Raw genomic sequence first — 22230 nt, forward strand, 5'->3', positions numbered from 1 at the left:
GATCATTTTCTTGTTTTCAAAGAAACATAAATACTATGTTATTATTAGTTAAAAGTTTATTTTTCAATTAACACGATTTTTTTATTTTTACGAAGTAAAATAATTTTTTTCTATGAATGTAGAAAATAAAAGCCACTTGAGAATTTAAAAAATGAAAAAAATCTAAGACAGATCTCGTGGCAATATACGATTTATCATAATCTATCGAAATTTATTATGCGTCAAAAAGAGACTGAAGATTAAAATTCTTGGACGCGAACCCCCTTACTGATAAATTTGTATCTTGACACTACTATGTACCTAGGTGTGCAGTTTATCGATATCTACTGCGTAATTACCATGGCAACGCGACGATAAAACGCTACTTCGTATTTGACTTGCTGTTGACCATCCAACGTAGTAAATCCTCTCTCTCTATGGGTATGTCGTCCCATCTAGTTTCACATGTGGTGGATCTGCTTAATGTGTACTGAAAGAGAGCAATCGATTAGATTGCCTTGATGCGATCCTGGCTCCACTTTTCCGCTTGGAAGAACAACAAGAAGGAAGAGGAAACATGTTTCTTTGGTCACCGGAAAACGACGCGTCGCGCGACTTCTCGGCGATTAATTGATAATCTCGATGCGCGACGAAATAGACGAAACTTTTATCTCGGCTATTTAGAGCGATTCTTCAAACGGCTTAATTGCCGCACTAATTAGAGCTATCATCGTATCGGCCGATAAGCTCTTCGATCCCTCTTCTATATATCTTCCGTACATATGTATGTACCGAGTGATCGAAACGAAAGCTTCATGACGATCGTGCAAATATTTTTTATAAAATATCGCGATCTAAGCTAAGCTACATGAAATGCAAAACACAATAACACATGATTTCATTAAATAAAAATTCGAAATAATTATATACGGTATCAAAAATAAAATATTCTTACGCTGTTTTGCATTTTACAATTTCACAATGCGATGTTGTATAAATTGTTCTCGCTTAAAATATGATTGAAACTGTCGATTCCAAGCTTTTCGATCACAATGGCCTACGCGTGCCACGAGGCGAGATTTCGATGAATGGATAGATAGTAGGAAGAATATATGTAACTAGCCGATAGCATAGCGCAATCTGAACAGCTGTAAGAAGTTTACAACTCTTTATTCTGTAGGACACTGAATGCCCGAACTGTCGAAAATTTTATCAATATTATCAAATATCTAAGCGCTCAAATATTGAATCATCGTACGAAATGTCAACGCACTCGGTCCTATTCTCGCAGGAGGGGAATGTCCTTATTATTCGAAGATATTCGAGAAGATAGATATATCCTGATTTGAGCGAAGACGCAAATGTTATGTTCGATTAGCATTTTAAATACTCAAATTCGTCTACATTATCAGCACGATATCATAGCATGATAGAGATGTATAGTTAAAAATATTCATATCTCAATTATACATTTAATATTGATAATAATTGATAATAATGTTTACGTTAAATTTTTATATCATTATTGTATTAACAAATAAAAGTCAGACTTTTAAAAAAATCATTTTAGAGAAAATATATCGAAAAATATACACCAAATATTTATATAAATTTTGTAAAATTATTTCAATTTTTATTGATAAAATTTTGTTAGCTTAAACTAGCAAAGCACCGTCTTTTGAGGTTCATTATATGAAATATTATATGTATAAATATAATGATATAATGAATAATATAATGATAAAGTTTTTTATCATTATATGTATAAAGTTGAAGAGAGATATGGATGTTTCGAGATAAACGAGGATTCCGTGATTTCCAGGAACCAGCACCCGGAAGTCATTCAATGTTAAAGAACGACCGCCTTCCAGTAAATCGAATATACGCGACGAAATTAAAATAGATAAAGCGTAAATAGCGGCTCTTTCCGACACCCAGCAGCCGTACTTCAATGGACACTATTGTCACATTTGCATTACGATTGTTTTTCGGACGCGCTTCGCTATACTTTTTCGTCCTTTTCATGGATTCCTATCATGCCAAAGGGTCAAGAGAGCTCAGGCACGATTTCCGTCGTTTGTTTCGTTCCGTTGTTTGTTCTCGTCGGAACTTTATCGAAATCTTGATGACTGACAACGATGTGAAAAAAATCGGACAGCCATACGATGATACGAAGGGCTGACTCTCGTCAACCTCATCGAGCTCAACTCTTTCTTCGAAGAGAAAGAAAAAAAGGGCCAACCGAGTTGATTTAACCCAAAACCCATCATAAGCGATCGCCGCAAGAATTATCGAGCTATTTTTATTAAAATGATCTGTCGTAGTTCTAAACTAGACACACATGACTTCAGTAAGAAAAGTTAATCAAATATAAATATTGAAAAAGAAATATATATAAAGAATTTTTAAACACATGATAAGAGAAATTCAAGCATGTTTTTTGTGATGAACAACAAATAATTGTGATGTCTAATGCATTTAAAAAAAAGTTGTAAAAAATGCGATTGAAGCTTAGACTAATGATTCATACATCCCCGAATTTTTTCGGAAATCTACTAGAACATTCGAGTTCGAGTTGAACGCTATGAGTGTCAAAGTACACATGTCAAAAGTACATATACGCGTGTAACTGTCGTATCGTTTACACGTGCGTGCGCCTCCGCTCCTTTTAATCTCCTAGATGCGGATAAGTGACATAAAGTCGCGACATTCCCACGTCCCTTGTGCCGGGTGGATTTCGATAAGCGCCATGTTTGCTCGACGTCGACCCACAGTCTATTCGCGGTTTTTGGGCTGTTAAAAAAGGGAAGTAAAGGACTCGACAAATATTTGAGACGCGTTATTACCGCGTGTGACCTAGTCCGCATGTTATATTATTCTCTCTCTATTTCGTTATATATATATCGTTGCAAATATCATTTAAGAAAAAAGAGATAAAAATAAGAGACTCCACATTGAGGTCGCCGAATTGTCGCACGGTTCTCCTACGTTTAAGCCAATACAGCTGAATTCGAGAAAACCTAAGTCACTATAAAATTTTTTTAAGAATCTACATTTTTTTCTTATAAATTAAGAAAGAATAAAGTTGAAACTAATTAAAATAATTTTGATTAAAAATTCTAGATTCATATCTTCCGGAGATAAATCTATGAATTTTGTATAATTTAGAGAACGCACACGTTATTATTATACAGAATAAAATATAAAAAAGTGAGACAATACTAAGAAGTATTTCTATAAAATTATATATGAACCGTATACCTAAAAGTGTGATAGAAAATATACAGATCTATATGTGTAATATGAGAAATTAGGAACGAAAGGAATTAACAAGTGACAAGTTCATTTTAGTCTCTTTTTGGTTTATTTCTACAAATTAGCGTACATCTCACTTATAAATTACAATTTAATGCTCGCCTTCCAACGTGTACAACTATAGCGAGACATTAACTTACGCTTTTTTCTATCGATTCTCGTAATATTGTGAATAAATATCTAAGTACAAAAGCACGGCTGTCAGCGTAATATAACTAGTGTTAATAAGATACGCAATCTACATGTTTTAGTACGGAGCTGCAAGCTCATTTACATTAGTTGCACGCTCGATATTCAGGCTAATCGGTCCTCGATATATCGGTCGTTTCCAGGATAGCGATTCTTTTATTAATTGCATTTGTGATTTTCAAAGAGAAGAAATTTCTTATAATATTAAATCTTCAATTTTTTTATTTCCGCAATTAATTTCTTCTTTAAGAAGGTTTGAACATAATTGAAATCGAGATGATCATCGGCAAGTTTCTGCTATGCGACGATTTTCAGATTCTGAAATGCTTTGGATCATTAAATAAAAAGCACCAAACGTATGTTTGTTGCCACCCTCGATCGTATTTCAGCCGTTTATTTGAACGAGGCGTACGCGAGCGTACGGCAAACCGATCGACGGTTTATAGCGTCTCGCGTATATATGTATATATATAGTATATAGTATATATTATTACATTTGGTACGCGCCGTTGGGCACCGTATATATCGAACGGCCGCCTGTTTGTTTGGCCTGAAATTCTGCGCTTTGGAATGGCCGGCTGTCATGGAATGATGTCATGGTGAGTATCGTGGCCGCGCCTCATCCACATAGTAGAGACTCTCAAGCCGGAGAATGGCTAATCTGCCATTTTTGTATTGAGCAAAAAGTATGTAACACGACTATTTCTCGGATAAAATAATTATATAATCAATTTTATTAAATAAATTATATCAAATGAAATATATAATGATACCAAATAAAATTACTAAATGAGGAGAATAGTAGTATTTTAAAAAAGTTATACATTTTTTTTATTTTCAAGAAGGAAATCTTTAATCTTTCTTTTCCTCTAATCTTCTTTTTCTTCTAATCTTCTTTTATAAAATTCAATTCAAAACATAACGACATCGATTGTAACAACATAATAATTCGCTAGACGTAAAACTAAATATTATAGCAAAGGTATATTTTCTCTCTATAACGATATAAAAGAATTCTTCTCAAAGATATAAATATCGAGGAAGAAAAATAAGTCAAGAAATGTATTGTGCCTATCTTAAAGCATTGAAAAATATAATTCAAAAGATTTGATTCTGCCAATCTCTGACTTGTGAGTATCTCTAGTATCTAAAGATATATCTATAACAGATTAGAGCGCAACCACACTCTGCGATTTACATATATGTATATTTATTTACATTCTTTATTAAGTGGGGAGAAAAAATTAACGATGAATTTTGTTAATGTTTTTTAAAAGTATTCACAATATTATATAAATGTCATATATATTACGCTCTTTACATTCTGCGGTCTTCAAAAGGTGCAACTTGGTACGACAAATCCCTTTCTTGTTTAACTTATGTATTGTTTGTTTTAGTTAGTTTAAGGCAGATACATTATGTATGTAAGTGTTTGTAAAATTTGTACATGGAATTAGAACGCAATAAAATTCTAATTCCAATTTGTAAGTTTTCAGAAAAAAAATCTCAAAATGTACATATGTAACTTTTTTATATTTATTGTACTTCTCTTTTTCTAGATTCGCAATGCTATTAGACATTAGAAATAACATTAGGATTTCCTTCCAGAGAAAGGAACACTCTTCTAAGGTCGATCTACAAATAATAACTGAAACATTTATGTACGCTAATATTATAAACTTTATCACACAAAGCTCGCGCATTTTGCGTACAGTTCGCGATTAAATTCGCGGTAAATATATATTTATTAATATAATTTGTCTCTGCAATTATAATCATTAATTACATGTATTTGGCTATCTTTCAGGCTCGATGCCCAGCAATGCCGCAGGAATTTAACACCGCGGTGGTGAATTTAATTTGTTTATACAATCTGCATCTGTGTAACTCTGCGTCGATATAACATCATCGACATAAAAAATGAAGTGTCTTTAACGGATCGTTTAATAGATTTCACATAAAAATATATTCGTTGAATAGTATCTACACCCTCGATCTACCAAAAAATATTTTAAAAATATTAATGCATTCTTTGAAAATTTAATACCGATGTTTTCTTAATGATAAGCGGAATTTTTTTCTGCGAAAAATTTAATTATATTATTAAAAATAACACCGTCTTCACACGTAAACAAAACTTTTACTTCTCCTCGTACAACAAATCTTCGATTCCTAAATAACAAGGCGATGTCAATTATTGATTATGATTTTATGTCGATGTGTAGAAAATTTATTTTATTAAATATTGTAATAAAATATTTTGAAATTGATGAAAATTTTGAATAAAAAATAACATGTGCCGATATATTAAGAAAAAAATCGATACATCAAATTCCGAAAATATGTCGTTGAAATACTTTTCGGCGAATCTGGGACGATCTATGTGAATTTTTTTATTCGTTTATTCTTGTACGTAAATCGAATATTCAATGATACTTCCCACGGCGCATCATAGCGCTCCATAAAAATGACAGACCATCGTCGTGTTTACCTGGTTTTGATCCTACATGTAATTTGGCCACGTCTCGATGCCAGGTACGTAACGATGAGCATATTGCGCATAGGACGTGGACACGTGCGGATGGCTCATCTGCGCGGTCGCATGCGAGTGGTGTGTGTTATGGGCAGATATGTACTGGACCGGTGGAAGGGGAGGCTGCAACTCGTGATACCTGACCATCTCCTGGGTCCTATCCTCCCATGAAACTTCCGCGATCGCTTGTTCCGAGTGGCGCTTGATCGGTCTCTCGATCTCCTCCTCATATCTAGAAACAAGAGGTATCTCGACATCTCACAAATTGTATAAAAAAAGTAGCAAAGATAATTCAGGAGAAAATAGAAATTATTTATGAAATTATTTAATCGGATCTATTATAATTGGGTTTTCGAAATATATCGACATTATTTGTACAGGACCATTTTTTTTCGCGAATTACTCTCGTACATGTATCCTATAATCACTTCAATAGATTTAGATTTAAGCAATGCCATAATTAATTCCACGTTTCTTTTCAGTGTCATCATTTTGTAAACGAAAGTAATGGACGATTCTATACCTGTTAAGTAACCATTGCGAAGCGGTGGTGACTTGCACAGGTGGATATTGATGTATCGGCGTGGTCTGGGGTGGTAGATATTGGTCGAGCTCGTTGCTCTCGACCTCGCACTCCTGGAAGTTCACCGGCAGATTCAGGCCGAGCCCGCCCAAAGTGCCGAGGCCGTTCAACTGGTTTTCCTCGCCAAGAAGGCTGTCTCCGACTTCGATGTATCGAAGATCGACCGCCGGCTGCTGATGCGAAGAATCGCTCGATGGCGTGTTGCTAACTAACTCCTGATAGTATACGGTATTGTTCTGCGGAGGCTGATTGGTCTGCACATTAAGCATTTTCGTTTCGCATGATCTCAACGATTAGACATGATCGAAGATGCAAACTACATTCATCGAGCAAAAGATATAGCCTTAGATAATTATGTTTGTGAAATCGATCACTTTCTCCCCTCTCGCTTTAATATAATGATTAGAGAGAAGAGAAGTAATATAAATATTAATTTACATAGATTTATTTCATTCTAATATATGTATTCCATTTGTTTATTATTATTACAACTGTTGTTATGTTCACATTTAATGATATTATGATTTGATATATTTACTTGATATATTTTATATAAATATTTAATTATTTAAATCAACTTTTTTCATTAAATTATAAAATTTAAAATCGGAAAAAATATAAACAAGAATTAAAACAAGAATTAAATACCTGATTGACATAATGCTGTCCTCTGGGTGTCGTAGGGGGTGTCGGCGGTGAGAGACCTTGGCCGGGTGTCGTCGGTGGCGAAGAGCTCACGCCACTCTGTGGTGAATTAGGCCCTTGCACACCCCTGGGACTCATGTCCTCCTGTTTCAACGACCTGGAAACGCTAAACGTCACATTGCTCTGGTTCCTCGAAGGTGAACTATCACGACCGGAAGAAGGCCCGTTCTGCTTTCGACGTCGGGGTTGATACTTGTAATCGGGATGCTCGCGCTTGTGGATAACACGCAAGCGATCAGCTTCTTCGATAAAGGGTTTCTTATCGTTATCGGACAGGAGCCTACAACCAGTCGTGGTAATAAAAATAAAATATTAAATAAATTGGAGTAAACAACCAAATTATTTTTTTATTCTTTGACAGATAAATTGCATTATAATAAGACTAATAGTGCGTTTTAAACTGCATTTGAATATATGTGCTCTTACATTTCTCTACGCACCTATAGCGCGCATGTATACATATAATATATAAGAATATTGTGGAATAATTTTCAGGTTCAACCATACGTGAAATCTGTCATCGAATCGACGTGATTCATGTTTCTCGCGCTTACGTATTACGTACATATACACGCGAACGACCGTCTCTCCTCGCTCCGCTCGACATCAGAAGAGGCTTGAACAAGAGCGTTTCCATCGGCTGATACACTCTCGAAGAGTCGAAATGGGGGATCTGGTTAGTGTTTCTGGGTGCGTTAAGGCGTTTGGAGACGTGCACAACTGACACGCCGACTTAGTCAGCTTCGCAGCGGTCGACGTGCGGACTTTCTCGGTGCCCGGTTATGGTCCTTAATGCTTTGTGTTTATATATTCTCGCTAGGTTTGTAAACTCCGATAAGGTTTTCCGGTATAATAGGGAACGTCGAAGAGAGATTTCGAGAATTTCCATCACGCTCCGCTGCTAATGATTTATGTCACGATTCTTTAAACGTGTTATCAATATATCAATAAATAATAAATAATGTCAATTTATCTCGTAATTGCTGAATAATCTCAAACTGAACTGCATTTCTTTCTCTATGATTTATCCTTGATTTTGGATATGGAGTATTGATTCTTGGTTGATAATCTGATGTTTTTATTTTCAAATATCTTTATTTAATTGCTAAAATTTCACTTTTCAATATGTATTATAAATAATATATTTCGTATAATATAGGAAATAAAAAAGAAACTATTCCTAAGAACCGTCTGAGGAAACTTTTAATATGTTATCTGGAATATTTGCAAGCTCGTGGGATTTAAATTCCACGACAGAAGCTAAGCTCTCAAACGAGTTGAGGGCACGTATCTTAAGCTTAACCGACGCTGTTTTGTCACTGACGGAAGGGAAGAGAGAACGATAGAGATAGATGGAGTGGAAGACGGATAGAGAGTAAGAGAGGAACGAAAAGAAAGCCCATCTGGTCAATGGACTTGCCATGAGCTTTTTTTTCACCAGTGGATGCCAACGATAGTCGTCGCGGCTTCCCTTTTCCCTCGCCAGATGCAACACAGGGTCAACCAATTTAGAGCTGCCTGTCGCTAGTATCTCTTACTTGTATATATCAGTAAATATGTTACCTCGCATAAAGAAGGAGGAAATATATTTACACGGTCAAAAGACGCGTAATTCAATCTCGATGAGTCTTCATCATTCTAATTCAATTATCACGCCTGTCATCTCGAATAATCGTCGACAAATCGTGAAATTGTTCGACTTTCTCGAAACGCTTCTTAATTAAAGTGTCAAAGCAGTAGTCGTTTCTGACAAGGTGTATAATATGAAATATTGAAAAATAGCAATTAATAATAACTTTATATGAAGATAGAGAAATATTAAAAATTAAAAATTAATAATAACTATTATAAAGATAGAGAAATATTCTTTATCATTTTTGCAAGCACGACTTACGCACTTGAGCGACAATGGAATTATAAAGTTTCTGATCATTGCTGAAAGGGTAACTTACGCTTTTAGTTAGCGCTGATAATGCTACCGCAAGATTCTAGGGGAGAACGTTCGAAGGAAGTCCGATATGTGGAAGAATCTTTCCTTCCGGGAGATAAGACAGATTTACCTGTTCTCGTCACGCTATTTGCAGGCAGATTCGGGGAGTAGAAGGGCAGGTTCGGAAAAATTCACCTGACGGGCACAAGGCGCCTATTGTGGTCCCTGGGGGCCCCTTTATCTCCGGCAGGAACTGGCCGGCAGCTGCGAGCACGCGCCAAGGATGAACTAGAGGGGATATCTGTTTTCCTTTTGTCGACAAACACGTCGCGTTTGGTGTATCCGAATGACGATACGTCTTGAGAGACGGCGTAAAGAGACAGAGAGAAAAAGAGAGAGAGAGAGAAAGAAAGAAAAAGAAAGTGAGAGAAAAAGATTTATTTCCAGGCATTCTAGCACCTGGCCCTGTTATCGAAATCGTTATGAGACAAGTCGACGTCCGCGGGGATTCGACGAGTTAACTGACACGATCACGATTAAAATTTTTGTGCCAAAAGCATTAGACAAAATTTACTTTATCTCTTCAATCTATCGACCGTTTATATCATAATTTATTTTTTTAATTTTATATTTTTGTAGATTTAAAAATTTCTTTAATTTTTATATCTTTTATATTTAATTTCATTTCTTTGTATGTATAAGATCATATATTGTAATTCAATTATTTCTTTATCCATTTATCTATTTATTATCTCATCCCCTTTAATCACTTCTTATGAGCAAAGCCTCGTATATAAACCATCACGCATCATTTCGCGATCTATATACATCGATATGAACTTCGTATTTTATCGGCTTCATCGATTCGTAAGCAACCTCCATGTAACAATCACTCTAGTACTGTGTTCATTACCGAAGATGACTGTATCATTTGTTTCTGCGCGTAAGATAGATCAAAACGTCAGAGCAGTGCATGTGTCTCTCAATTGCGTAAATGTAAATTCTTTGCGTACGACGAGAGAGCTTAGAGACGATTTGGCTAGTTCATTTGCGCCTATTACAAGGAGCTTTGGCGCAATCATGAAAATATCTCGTGTTCGGACGAGAGTGTTAATTGGTACTAGGTCCATACCGAAAAGGTGTTAAATAATGACTTTTTAAGAGCCGAAACGTATAAGATGAAGGTACCTGTCAAGGACGACTGTTGCTTCTTCCAAATTACAAGTAATCAGAAAATTATTTCCGCTTTTAATGTTTAATTTTCGTCTCCGACAAATATTAGAATATTCTTTTCCTTTCTAGCTTTCCTGTATGTCCTCATTGAAAGATAAAGATTCAAATATACGAACAATAAACGTCACGGATGTTTTTATCGAATGTTGATTTCATCGATACGCGACCAAGAGATTGCTAATGACTCTCGATATGGTGTTAGGAAAAAATCGATTGATCTTTAATGCTGGATAGCGTTTTATCTTTCGGCAAAAGCTCCGCCGTGACAATCGTCGGGATATCAATCGTCGATCTTTGGCGAGCAATCGCGATCGCGACCGGTATTATTAAATGATTCGCAACGGGGGTCCTTGTCGGCGCGTCCTCTGATGATCGTTATATGGCCCACTGGGGCACCTCGTTAGTTCCAACCAGGAAACGGAATCATCCACAAGTCATCCTGAAGCCTACGTATACAGGGTGTGTCAAAAGTCAGATACTCTGTTTCCCTTTTTTCTTCTCAATCGTTTTTTTGTTTAATTCTAGGAAGCTAAATATAATTTTTAAAGCCTGAAAGCTTTCAAAGACGCTACAACATTTATTGACAAATAGTATTTTAATAGTGTTAAAATTTAGGAAAAAGTGTTTTACAAATATTTCTAATTATTAAGCTAAATTATTATTATTAATTACAATAATTCTAATTATTAATTATTATTATTAATTTTTTTAATCATTGACATTTCACAATTTAAATTGTAAAATTTAAGGAACATTGCGTGCACGTTTTGTTTATTTAAAATATCTTATTCTATTTTTTCATTGCCAGTTTCTCCTCCTAAGTACAATATTGTGATAAAATTAAAAAAAATTTAAATTTAAATCTAAATTGATAGAAAATTTTAAGCGATATACGAAATATTAAAAATTACTCGAATAGTAGGGAGAATCTGATTGTAACAGAGGGTCGCAACAGCCTGCAAAGTGTGTTCTTCGCTGTTACATATGTGCGACCCGAGTTCACGGGTCTCGTGAAGCAGGAACACTTGTAGCGTAGGCGCCACGTGTGGTACGAGTGTGTTTAATATACGTGCCGCTGAAGTAAAAAAAGGAGCATTCGCGAATTCGTTGGTAAAAATAGAACGGGTTACGTACATGAACAAGTGGTCACGGGAATTGGAACGCAGTGACTCCGAACTTTCACGCAATCATTATAGACGACGTTGACTCTTTCCGGCCCAACGATTTTGATCGAAATCACATGTATTGTCTTACATAAGCGAAACCATACGATTACGAAATCATTAAAAAAACATTCTCCTCTCTTTCTATCTTTATTTTTTAACAACTATTTTTTAACAAGCAAACCACATTAAATTTAACTGCAAGACGAAAATTAAAAATTTTTAAAAAACAATTTATATGGCACAAAACCACTAATAAATTTACTGGAAATAATTAAGAAAAAAATGTATTTTCAGCATTTAAATTAACAATTGCAATTAAGAACGCGCATGAGAAGACTTTTGGTTTATTACTACTTATTAAAATTGTATTATATTGCATTCATATTAATATTAATACAGTTAGATTGTAATAGCACCAACCTTGTTGGCCAAGATTATACTTGCTTCCTCGAGTGAATTCAAAACGCGAGCTTTCAAAGCATTAACTCGACGATAAACGCACAGGTGGCTTCGAATCAACGACAGCTGAAACGATCAACAACAGATTTCCGTGCGGCTCGCAATCCGATTTTTTTTCCGTACGAGGCGAGCGCGAATGAAGATCAACGAGCGCGATTCTCTCGCGTGGCTGAGATCCGCCGCTTGGCAAGCTCGTATTTGTGAGAGAATCGAGCTTATCAGATGAAGAAAACGGAGAAGCACCCGATTGAAGACACGTGGTACCGATTAATTTTATCGAAACAGTGTCTTTCTGCCAGGCGCGGAGGCCGCTGAACATTATTCGGCTGAGCACTCGCAAGTGTACATTAATCTTCAAGCACGATTTTTATACAATCGAAACAATGTGATTAAATCGAATAAAAAAAAATTAAAACAAATATTTAATCTTTTTTCTGCAATTTTATTCGATTGTAATTTTATTATATTGTAATTTTATTAGATTTTAATCTGAATATGTATAATCTAATGCAAATCTCAAAAGAAAGAATAAAAAAACGAATTATCTGTTATATTTATACACACATAATCGATTTTTTATCGTACGATTCTAGAGAAAATATATAGAGCGAAGCGAGGAGAATAAATTTTTAACCAATCGTTAGTGATAAAAATATAATGTGCAAAATCTTAAATTATGTATATCTGAATGAAAATAATTAAACATCGTATTTTCTAAAAATATAAAATTTGTCATAATACTAATTTATATTACTGTTGCAGTCTGACGATTCTAAAATATTGATGCAAGGCTAAGGAACATCACGACACTCACCGCCATAATTTTCCTAGCGTTTTCGACAACTCGGCGTTGTGAAGCTGAGGATACTGATCGGCTAGTTTTCGCCTCGCAGCCTGGGCCCACACCATAAACGCGTTCATGGGCCTCTTGACGTGGGCCGCCCTTTTGTCGCCGGAGCCCCTGTAATTCGAAGACATTATCTTCATTGGAAACGATACCTCTTTATAAACTTAAGTAAGCGCACACAAATATATTAATCGTTAGAAATCTATCGATTTTCTTGTATTTATATGTTCGCAAGAAAAAACGTTTATTCATCTAATTATTGTGGTCACTATTAATAGAGTCCTCAATAATTAATGTATAATTGACCTGATATGTGTAATTCGTCTAACGCTTTATATAACTTACTCTACAATGTAATTTTGATATTTCTATGATAATTTATTATTCAGTAAATTTATTTTACTGAACATTTTCCATGAAACTTTCACGAAATTGCAGATATTCTTGTTAGTGATTTTACAAACCACGTATGATGATAGAGGTTTTTTTATCGCCCAATCGCTGATAGAAATAAAAGTGAAATTTTACGGCGGTAGGAACTTTCTCTCTTTCTCGCTCTGTCTCTATCTGTCTATCTATCTCTACCTCGTCGACTATTCTGGCAGATAATCTGGTGACTTGCAGAAGAAAATAACCAGAGGCGAGACGGCACGTATATACACATCTACACACGTATACATATCCGTATCGGGTTTTGCCGCGGCGGGCTACCCCCGGGTCATCCTGGCGAGCGTGCGGAGCGTTTAAAACCGGCCTTAAAATAACACCGTGGCTGCCGACGTGTGACGGGTATATAGGAATGGACGTATCCCTTTCTTTCCGAGAAGATGACTTCATAAAACTTTTGCCTTGTCCAGCCGGGAATCGACGTGACTGACGTGATTGCCGCGTCGGAGAGATATCCTCGCCCTCCTGTTTTTCTTTTTGCCCTTAATCGAGGATTCTTTAAGGACTCGCGCGATCCCGAGTGAACAATCATGATGCGCGAAGAACGGACGGCATACGGTATACGAGATTATTCTTTATCAGAAATCCTGGACATGGATAAAAAATAAATGGTGCTTTTTGCACTTTAAAATATTGTAAAATCGATATACAACAGAAGGAATAATACAGGATAATAATTTTAATATCGAGTCAATATGTGTATTTTGTGTATTTATATATGATATAAAAAAAGAGTATCACGATTAAGATCCTGTCGAGGAAAACAGAATCCAAGAATAACGTCTAGTTATAGTAGCTTATGTAATCGGACCTATAAGCGTTCGATTCGCGCGTGGATTACATGGGGATAAGCGTGGCGAATGCGCGTAACACGGGTGAAAAGGATTCCGGCGTGCGTCTCAAGGATTCGAAAGCGGTCTCCCTTCCCCCGTATATTTCGGCCTCTTTGAAATGAGAGGGGCGTTAAATCCGTGTGTAAACCCGTGGAGCCGTTGGTAATTAGCGTGGGCTCACTAACGAGGGTTTTCACGGCGCTCCTCGACGTGAACGCGGCATACACGATGTACGCGTCACGACGCGCGCGTGTTTTACCTGAATACGCGCAAAAAACGCTTACGTGCGCGACTCGACGTAGGCGTGGTGCTGCGCAAAATGGCACGAACGTGCAGCTTTACAACAGAAACATCGAAAGCCTAGGGTCTCGTACGCGAACGGAGTGTCGATGTAAAAATAAATCAAGCAAAATTAAAAAAAGAGAATCTCTCATTTTTTGTAATAGTTGAATTGGCAAATAAGAAAATTATATATTATCTTTTTAATTAATATCTGAAAATTTTTGCGTAACAATTGCGCTTTCAAATTAATATCGTACGTTCCAGAAGCAGAGATAATCTCGCAGCTTCTGTGAGATGCGCGATATGCTCCCACGGAATCCATGGGCTTATTAAAAACTGTATTTTATCAGACTCTATCGCCAGGAATAAACACCGCACCCTGCAGCTCTACCCCGAGATAACCCTGTAATTGAGGGTTAGCGATAAGCGCGATACACACACTCCGTGATTTCCGTTGTAGCATGCTTTCTTCTACGATCAAATACCACATACCTAGCATAATTGCTCTTCTGTCTCGTCGAATTCTCTCCGCATTTTATCTTCGCACGCGACAGCCGCGATCTTTCGCAAGATCTCTGTACGCGTTTAATGACATTGAGATAAAGAAATCAATAAGCAGAGGAAATCTTTATAGATTCTTGTAGATGAAATCATCGGCTCATTTTTATAAAAATAGAAAAACAGCACAATTAGGAATATAAAATCACAGCATTGGCGGGCATTACATCGCGGGTCGGCATAATTTTCTGCGTATCGAGGTCGCGCACATGATTTTATCGAGCTTGTCGGGATCTAATAATTTTTCTACGCAAGCACGATGGCACCGAGGACACATCGCGATGACGCGTCTCGCAATCATGGAAAAAAAATCGCTTTTTATTTTTTCCTCTTTTTTCCCGACCGTTATCAGTTATCTCGACTGAAAAGACCGGGTTCCTTCCCACGATCGACAGCAGTCGTGCAGGGGACGCGGCGATCGGGCATTAATTAGCCAATTTGCGTTAATTGGCGACCGAGGACATTTTCCCGCGAGGCGCGCGTTTCCCAGGCCGGGGAAACGAGTGCGTCATAATTGAGTTAGCGTTACGTATTTTTAAGACCGCGCCACGTTCCTCCTCGTCCTCTTCTTCTCTACCCGGCGCAACTTCGTCGCATGCGTTTTTCTTCGTCCCCCTCTCTTTCTTTTCTCTTTTTTTCTTTCTTTCTCCTTAACGTTACCATCGCACGGTTGAAGCCCGCGGGCCTTAACGGCAGCCACGTGTATACCTGTGTATATGTATGTTAACGCGTCGCTAATACGACTCGCGGTGATTAAAATGCTTCACGAAATATGAAGAGATACAAAGGAACTGGAAAACGAAAGAGAGGTATGTCTCCAAAACGCGCTTTTGTTTAAGCGATTAATTAACTTTTCTCTGTTAAGGACAAAAGAATTAAATATATCGACATTTTAGAATATATATCAACGTGAAATATAAAATAGCAATACACAATGTTGGATTATCATATATCGTTATAAAATATTCCACTCGTCAAACAGTAGTGTAACTTTGTGCAAACCCTATGTCAATATTTTTCAGAATTTGTTTGTCTGTTAAATTTTTTCGCCCCTCTTTCCATCAGTCTTCAATTAATAAAATAATACGCAGCGAAGAAGCTTATAAATCATTCTAAGTACGAGCGATTTTCCGGAATTTTTGTTCGAAAAGAACGATAATAATTTAAAAAAAAACAAGGAGGAGAAAAATATGAATTTGCCACGTGATACACTTACTTGGTAGCAACGGGTACCAGAGTCCAGTCGTATCCCTGGAGAACCTTGGCGACGGCGGCGCTGATCCCTTCGCCGCCATTGGCGGCTACCGCGGCGGTTGTCGCTTTACCATTGCCGTTAATGTTGTTGTTATTATTATTGTTGTTATTATTATTGTTTCCACCTGGCGACGAAATGGACGTGCTGGAGCTTTCCGGCTTGACGTCGTTCATCTTCATCCCCTTTGTCGCGCGAACAATGTGAGCGAGAATCGAATCGAGTAGTCGCGCAATCAGTCTTGCCGATTTATCACGCGCAACACGCGGAAAACACGCTCATCTCGTCTCGAAAAACAGCCGTCGATCAATTAATCGTTGCTGCCGTATCGCTATCGCTGCCTTATCGCTTTATCATCGCGACGAGAGTGTGTCAGTCTCTTTTCCTTCACTCGGTTGGTTTTGCCGATGCTGTCTCTCTTTGCTATCGACCCCGATAGCTTTTTCCTTCTCTTTTGCAAATCACGTTTCGACTGTTGATGTTGATTGTTGGCACGTTTAATTAATTTCGCTCGCGATTAACTCGCATCTCGCGCGTGATTCGATATGCGTATCTTCTCTTTATTGTTCGTCTTTTTGCTCCTGATTCAACTCCGTCACTTCTTATCTTTTCTCTCTGTCTGTGTGTATCTCGACGGTTGAAAGTCTCGCACTTGGTCTCTTTCCTGAGAAGATAAATTCGAACGGTGAAACTGTGACTCGCGCGCTAATTACATCCTTCGATGATTGGTGTTCTTATATTTTTCGGTGGATCATATTGTACCTTGCTTCAGCGATGATGTGAGTTAGCGGCTAGCCCCGATTGCGTAGCACGTGTTCTTTAGATGCCACTGACGTTTAAATGGATCGTTCTACCATTCGATGTAGAAGGTCTCTTTGAAAGGGACAATGATTACACATTCAAGTATTGTTACGTCGTAAAATCGTCCGTAACGTCACTGGAGAACAAAATTGTTCTCCAGTACATACAAGATCCTCCGCAACATATGACGGAGAGTTTTAATAGATTCAAGCGTTCAATCGCGCTGTGAAAAACAATTAACTCCACCAGTCCTGGCCCAGCCTTGCGAGGCTATGGAACTTGCTCGACTCGCACCTCTTACTCTTAAAGTCTCTTTCGTGGGTGCTCAAATACACATATCGACACCGTGAGTGATCCGAAATTTTCGTCTTGAAATTCTTTCGAGCCGGGACAAGCCGGACGTTTTCGCGTTCGCGTGAAACTCGCGCCGAGTTGAAAGCGGGGTTCGTGGATGCTTGTCGCGCGATCGGCGCTCGAGTGAGGTGGTTGCATCGCCTCGGGGCAGTTTCCACCACGAGGCTGACATCGTTTCTCAGCTGGTTCGTTTGGGGGCGGGGCGAAGGCAGCGTGCTGGTAACACTTGTTGCTCCGAAAGTCTCGGCAAGTCCGTCGCGTACACCGGGAGGGAGATCGCCTACTCCGGTGGGGCAACGGTGGTAGCGAGATGAGGAGAGACGCGCGACGCATTCGTTCCGCGTATCTTGCGGTCGTCGTTAGACTCTGTAAGCGACGAGGACCGCGACCAAATAAGGCAGTACCTCCACGAGAGAGAGACTCGACTACACTTTTAGCTTCTTCATATTGTACTGCACCGTCAGTATTTTAAATTGAAATTTTTATTGTAATCAATAATAAAAAATCATTTATATACTAATAAAAAACAAGCGTATACTGTATAATTAAATCATATGTTATATTAATAAATGAAGTTATATTAAAATTAATTATTATAGAAGATATATATAATCTAAAATCATATATATTACACTTATTATATATATCTTAAAATGAAATATATACAAAGTATATTTGAAGAGAGACTTTAATAAAAAATATACTATGCTTATAGTAATGCTAAGCATTCAATCACCTTTCAGTGTCTATTTAATTCTCTAATATGATTCTTATTAATATGTATTACAATTTATTTCTTTAAAATTCTTTTGACACTTAATGATAAATCGATGATGTATCAAAGACGGAAACAAAATCAAACTTATTTTGTTGGCCAAAGTAAGAACCCCTCGTTGCAACAATATTGTGTCATATGACTGCAACATTGTCGTATTCTGGAAATTTTTTAACGCGAGAGATTATCAGCTGATCAATAATGAGTAATAATATCGCGATCTCCCTTTCGTTCTTGGACAGGTCATCCTCCCTTCTTCCTCCCCCGTTTCCTCCCCCTTCATGCTGTCGGATCGCCGGTCATTCCATTTATATTTCGGTACTCTTGCCACTCTGACAAGAGAGTTTCCATGACTACGATATCCTCCGGGAGGAGAACCAATCGGGTTCTGCTTGCTCCACCTATCTTTCGTCTCATCTCACTTCTTTCATCCCCCCTTTTATCTCTCTCTCTCTTTCTCTTTGTCCCTTCTCGCAGCTCACCGTCGTTTCTGTTCGCGATCTCTTTCTTCCACCCGGCCCCCTCGATTGGTCCGCCAGTCGGATGCAATTATGACGTCAGAAGAGAACGAGAAGAGAACACGCTGCAGCAAGCCGATTGCACTCATGGTTGCACTCATATTGCGCTTATCGATCGATTCTCGCGATGATCGGACATTTGCGCTAACGTTACGCACTTTACATTCGACGTTTTGTCGAATCGAAAGTTTCATTTATGAACCAGCACGATATATAGCAAACTTCCTTCAGATTCGTCCAAATTTTTGTACATTACAAAATTGCATTTATGCATCTCTAACACGCATAAATCTTGATATGTGTTAGTACTAAGGCTGTGTCTCTGGAACGCGGCTCGAGTCATTAATCATGTCGGTTGTAATTATCGATTTCGTAAGCCTCACTCCGAGCGAATTAATCAGAAAGTTATAGGAATTTAGTTTCGCAATGAAAATTAAGTGTAGAGATGAGGAAGATTCGCGATAAGCGGAACAAAACTGCCTTGCGGTCAATTTTCGTAAATAAAATGTACAACTTTTGTGTATTCTAGAATAGATAACATCTTATCTTGTGATAAGTTTTAAAAGTAATACGAAGAAAATCTGGTAAGAAACTTCTAGGTTCTGGCAACTAATTTGCAATAATTTATTCATTGAAAGATCATTGTACTATTTAAACAATGATAGAAACAAATAGGAAGCATTTTTTGAGAAAATTGTGTATTAACTCAGCTTTTCAAAGCTTATTTTAAGTTCGAATTTATTTTATTTTATTTTTATATCATTAAATGATACATTTACATCCATTAAGATTTGAAAAAAATGATTTGACTTGTAAATCATCATAATCTCACATCTGCGCTACTGATACCGCATTCTATGCATACATGACGCATTCTGAAAGATAATCGATAATGATTGATTCAATACCTTTCAATAACAAGATCTATACTCAATATTTCTCCAAAAAGAATAGATTTATTGTTTGCGTACGAGTATCATTGAAATAAATAATTGATTTTATAATCTATCATATATATTTAATTACACAAATGAATCATTTAAATGACACTGGCCTAGACTTGACGCATATAATTCAGACTGTAATAACACTTTAATCATCTTTCAAGAACTCGGGGAGATATTAATCAAATTTGGAGATTTGCTTCTCCAAATTTAAGAGAAAATTTAGAATCTATTGGAGATGTTGTAATCAGCTGCAACAAAATCAATCATTTTAAGGAGCGATTATCTCATTTTTATTGTTCTTTTTCGCGAGACAATTTTTGCAACTCGCAACATTCTTGTGCAAGGATGGTTTAATCGCGATTCGCGAGAAATCGAGTGAACGCGCGTACGCACTCGTACACGTGTAGTTATCGGCCTCGTGTACTACGCAATGACGTTGCCGGGATGCGATGATGACGATGCAGAATGTGTCGAAGCTCGTGTCTCCGTTGGGGGTCGCGGTGCTTGCCACCCGGGGGGGCTACATGTGTCGGGTACCCGGCTCGATCGACTCCCCTTTCCCTGCCCTCAGGATCCTTTCAAGTGCCTGACGGCACGCCGCCGACCCCCAGGAATTGCTGGAATTATTATTTTATCCCGGCGAATCGCGTGCGAGAATCGCCCGTTTCAATAACAACCTTCGATTCGCTCGATACATCCATCATCGGGGATTCTCAGCGAAAATTCTCCTCATTGTTTCCAATTACACGTATATTATATATGATTAATAACGTTCACAGTCAATATTTATGATTATAATAAGTAATATATATAAATGAAATATTCCCTAATTTTTTCAAATTAAGAATTTTTTTCTGTCCATCATTTTAAAATAAAATTTACAACAAAATATAACATCTAGTACTTCTAAATCTTAAATAAATATCCAGGTAATTTATATTCAAAACTGGAAAATGCAGTGTTACATCTTTTACATCTCTCATCTGCAACATGATTTTTCCAAAAGGATTATATTTCCCAAAATTATATCTTGTGCGATTGTCCATTAACGCGGTTTCGTGAATATTTATTTAAAGGGATGCACTAATCGTCTCGAAATGAAGAAACGCAAACGCGAAGCGTTTCCTCTCGAGGCTGCGTCTCAGGAACGTCCCTGAAACGAATTCTCGCTTACGTACACCGAGAAACGAAAGACGCATATTGACGCCACGTGCGCGCGCGCCGGGATGTTTATCCCGGCAAGAGCAAAATTCCGGCTTCGTGAAATCAATATTATTGTTCCCGTCGGGCTAAATTTGCATTGCCGGCGCATCGCGGTCGCCGCATAATGCGAGCGCACGTCCGGACAGACATTTAGAGAATCTGCGAACGAACGAACGAATATATATCTTCGAACACAGAACAATGATGGGAAGTATTTATCGCGATAGCTCGATTTATTTTATTTATTTACTATCATTTATAAGTCTTGCTAGGTTAATTTTATTTTTATCAAGCATTACTTTGTTAAAATAGATTATTATTCTCTCCTTGAGATGATTTAATTTCATTGTAAATATAATAATTATTAATATTATCACCCCTGTTGAACTGAGATCGGAAAAATATGAATTGTATAATGATTATGAATATGTGAATTTATTTAATTATTTTTATCTCTATTAAATTAGAAATCTTAAATATTAATTTTTGATTGCACATTTTTAGCCAGAGATGATAGAATACGCAATAGAATATGCACTAACAAGATTGCAATTCTGATTCGATAGCGAAAAAGGAGAAGATACATCTTGAATCTAAATTATATAATTTATTTTTCAGTAAGAAATAATAACTCTAAATCGGTAAGATAAATTTGCAAAATTTCCAGCATTTTCAATATAGATCATTCACTTGCATACATAAGGTAGGAAATTAGTTAGGAATGATTCTCGTTAGAAAGGTTTCTGTGCTGTTGGCATATAAATTTGAGTAAAAATGTAATCTTTAATCCGTGAGGGTCCTGAGAATCTTACGCACTCGTGCGTTTACGCGCCGGCAACGCGAGTTAATCCCGCAAAGTGCGAGCAAGATGCTCTCTTTGATCTTTCCACAAAAGCCGCTACACGGCATTGACCGTGGTTTATATATGCCTGTGGTTTGTATGAGCCACTGTATTTGCTAGCTCACTCATTCATTAAATTCGTTGTATAATTAGGCTCGCTGGAACGAAGGAGGGAACAACTTCGGGGCTCGGTGGTGCTTTTGCCCCATGCGTAAAACGCATTGCTCTATTTTGTCGCGCGTACTTTTTTTTCGCATTCCGATCGCGCGACAGCAAGCATCTCGATGCGAGACATGAGCGATATGCGGGAATATTATTTTCGAATTTACGTTCTAGATGTATCGAAAAATGTTACAAGAATAAATTAGTGGAATTAAAAATCATGCTTTATCTCAGCAGGAACGTGATGGTCGCTGTATAAGAGCGTATGTATAAAAATCTAAATAGATGTGTAACTTAAAGATTTTTTTATATCAATCA

At 37.3% G+C, this 22230-nt stretch overlaps 2 protein-coding genes across 9 annotated transcripts in view; one reads left to right on the plus strand and one right to left on the minus strand.

Annotated features, from left to right (window-relative positions):
• Nucleotides 1–22230, plus strand: part of LOC145966939 (uncharacterized) — an 81059-nt gene that overhangs the window by 49431 nt on the left and 9398 nt on the right. The window lies entirely within an intron of this gene.
• On the minus strand, nucleotides 3333–17630 carry LOC145966714 (transcription factor Sox-9-B). 3 transcript variants are annotated; one of them, XM_083091015.1, is made up of 6 exons: nucleotides 16276–17630; nucleotides 12907–13053; nucleotides 7248–7584; nucleotides 6540–6853; nucleotides 5975–6248; nucleotides 3333–4642 (listed from the first exon to the last, which is right to left on the minus strand). In XM_083091015.1, the coding sequence occupies exons 1-5, from the start codon at nucleotides 16491–16493 to the stop codon at nucleotides 5987–5989; spliced, it is 1278 nt and encodes a 425-aa protein (XP_082947141.1). In that variant the 5' UTR covers nucleotides 16494–17630; the 3' UTR covers nucleotides 3333–4642; nucleotides 5975–5986. The 3 variants fall into 3 exon arrangements, with proteins under 3 accessions (XP_082947141.1, XP_082947142.1, XP_082947140.1); XM_083091016.1 differs by having other exon boundaries at nucleotides 3333–6248; nucleotides 12907–13035; XM_083091014.1 differs by having other exon boundaries at nucleotides 3333–6248.

This window comes from Camponotus vicinus, unplaced genomic scaffold (genome assembly GCF_025532165.1).
Source record: "Camponotus vicinus isolate PSW18456_S1 unplaced genomic scaffold, iyCamVici1.0 SCAF_2, whole genome shotgun sequence".
NCBI classification, from domain to species: Eukaryota; Metazoa; Arthropoda; class Insecta; order Hymenoptera; family Formicidae; genus Camponotus; species Camponotus vicinus.

What these genes read in the sequence shown, in the direction of transcription:
- LOC145966714 (XM_083091015.1), bottom strand. Translation starts at nt 16,493, where the DNA reads ATGAAGATGAACGACGTCAAGCCGGAAAGCTCCAGCACGTCCATTTCG. An exon ending in ACGCTAGGAAAATTATGGCG is followed by an intron (nt 7,585 to 12,906) that starts GTGAGTGTCGTG and finishes GACTGGTTGTAG; the next exon opens with GCTCCTGTCCGATAACGATA. An exon ending in TCGCAATGGTTACTTAACAG is followed by an intron (nt 6,249 to 6,539) that starts GTATAGAATCGT and finishes TCTTGTTTCTAG; the next exon opens with ATATGAGGAGGAGATCGAGA.